Here is a 2,013-nt window from a genome sequence, read left to right as displayed (position 1 = left end):
AAGTCCTCAATCTATTTTGAGTTAATTTTTGTGTATGGTATAAGATCCAGTTTTATTCTTTTGCATATGGATATCCAGTTTTCCCAGTACCATTTGTTAAAGAGACTGTTTTTTCCCCATTGTGTATTCTTGGCACCCCTGTCAAAGATCAGTTGACCATATGCATAGATTTATTTCTGGGCGCTCTATTCCATTGAGCTATATGTCTGTCTTTATACCAATATCATACTGTTTTAATTATAAAAACCCCAGATAGCCAAAACAGAGTTGAAAAAGAACAAAGCTGATCATACTTCTTGATTTCAAAATACTTTACAAAAAATATATTACAAAGCTAAAAAGCATCTCCAATATTTTAAAGTACAACTTTTATGAAAAACTGTCATGCTGAGTTCCCATTAGCGCTGGGATAATAATGGTGGCTGCCCAAATCCTCATCTCTCCACATATCCTCCCCCAAAACCTGTTAATTCAACAAGTAGTACAAATAAACCCATTCATGAAATTATCTTTTTAGCATTACTAGGAAACCAAGGATACAATAAACTTCAAACTATATATAAGTAGGAAAATAATCAGCAGATTTTAGAGTTCCTGTTGCTGCAGCAAGCATGAAGGGTGGGCGGAGGCAGGGCTTCAAAATCTCTTTGGAAAAGAGGAGGCTTGGAAGAAACAGTGAAAACCTCCATCATAAAAAAAAAAGTCTAAACTAAAGTGTGAAAAGTCTAAACAGAGGTCAGAAAATATTCTTGTTTTTAGGGGCACATAGAATAAAGTGGCATGATAAATGTAACTTACTTTCAGATAGTTCATAAAAAGTGATATACATTTGAGAGAGAAATAGCAAACATGGCAAAATATGAAAAATGGTAAGCCTATAAGGGATTTATAGGAGTTGTTTTGTATTATTATTGCAAATTTAATGTAAGTTTGAAATTATTCCAAAGTAAAGTTTTAAAAAGTTATGTCAGTTGTTTGTTCTGGACTAAATCATTTAGGTTCCTCCAGTTCTCTGTTAAGTAAATTCATTGTATATATTTGAATGGAACAAACTTTCATGTCTTTGAGATATCCCGTATTTCAGACTTACTAATGCATATCAGTCATCTCAATAAATTTAAATTTAGTGAATTTTACTAGAACAAGAGACACAGTGATGACTAGTGTTGCTTTTTTCCCCTGAAAGGAATAAAATCATGCTAAAAATTGCTAGATAATAGAGCAGATTTTGATACCAAAATTTTAAATATTGGAATGGCTTTATAATTTCCTTGATGTATTTAAAAATCTGATTATATATAGTATGATTTGAAGCTAACAGAGATGACAATTCATTTATTTCTTCATATCTCTCATCCCATAATTTTGTAATTTTCTGTAAACCTCTTGTAGACAAAGCAGAAAGTTTTGCATTGAATACTTACGCTTTTCACTTATCACTGTTTAGTCTAAACAAAATATCCAGAAAATAGTCTAGTTTTTTCTTTTTAAATATGCTGATACTCAGGATATTAATGTGAGTTCATTTAGGGTAGAAATAATAAAGGTAACTAAAAGTTGTATGTCCTACTTAAAAAGAATTATTTCTACCAGCCTTAACCCAATTTTTAAAAGAATAGTGAAGTTCTTTTTTTTTTGTTTGTTTTTAAAGATATGGATGTGATGAGGCCCTTAATAAATGAGCAGAATTTTGATGGAACGTCGGATGAAGAACATGAGCAAGAGCTCCTGCCTGTTCAGAAGCAAGAGGGTATTTCGTAAGTGTTACAGCTTATATGTCTCCTTTTCATTCAGTATGTATTTTGTAGCCATCTTTTATAGACGAGGCATTTTATTAGATACTACAGAAGACACAAAGATGAATAAAATGTCCCCTAGTCTATTTGAGAAAGAAGAAATACATCTAAATTTCAGAGCAGTGTATAGGAATTATTACAGTGATGAAACATATCAAATGCTATGGATCTTGAAGGGAGATCTGATTGAGAGGAAGAGAAATTTTAAGAGACATGA

General features: G+C 31.6%; 1 protein-coding gene across 2 annotated transcripts in view; it reads left to right on the top strand.

The window, feature by feature from the left end:
* The first annotated feature begins 1,628 nt into the window (after positions 1-1,628).
* The window catches only part of SLC36A4 (solute carrier family 36 member 4), a 35,379-nt gene continuing 34,994 nt past the window's right edge, over positions 1,629-2,013 (top strand). Inside the window, exon 1 of one of the 2 annotated variants that reach the window (XM_011363293.2) lies at positions 1,629-1,757. In XM_011363293.2, coding sequence (XP_011361595.1) covers positions 1,654-1,757 — 104 coding nt within the window. In that variant the 5' untranslated portion in view covers positions 1,629-1,653. The remainder of the gene's footprint in view (positions 1,758-2,013) is intronic. The other variant, XM_011363294.2, reaches the window with a different exon arrangement.

Source organism: Pteropus vampyrus, unplaced genomic scaffold (genome assembly GCF_000151845.1).
Source record: "Pteropus vampyrus isolate Shadow unplaced genomic scaffold, Pvam_2.0 Scaffold84, whole genome shotgun sequence".
NCBI classification, from domain to species: domain Eukaryota; kingdom Metazoa; phylum Chordata; class Mammalia; order Chiroptera; family Pteropodidae; genus Pteropus; species Pteropus vampyrus.
The sequence above is the reverse complement of the archived record's forward strand: the minus strand, read 5'-3'. Positions and strand labels throughout refer to the sequence as shown.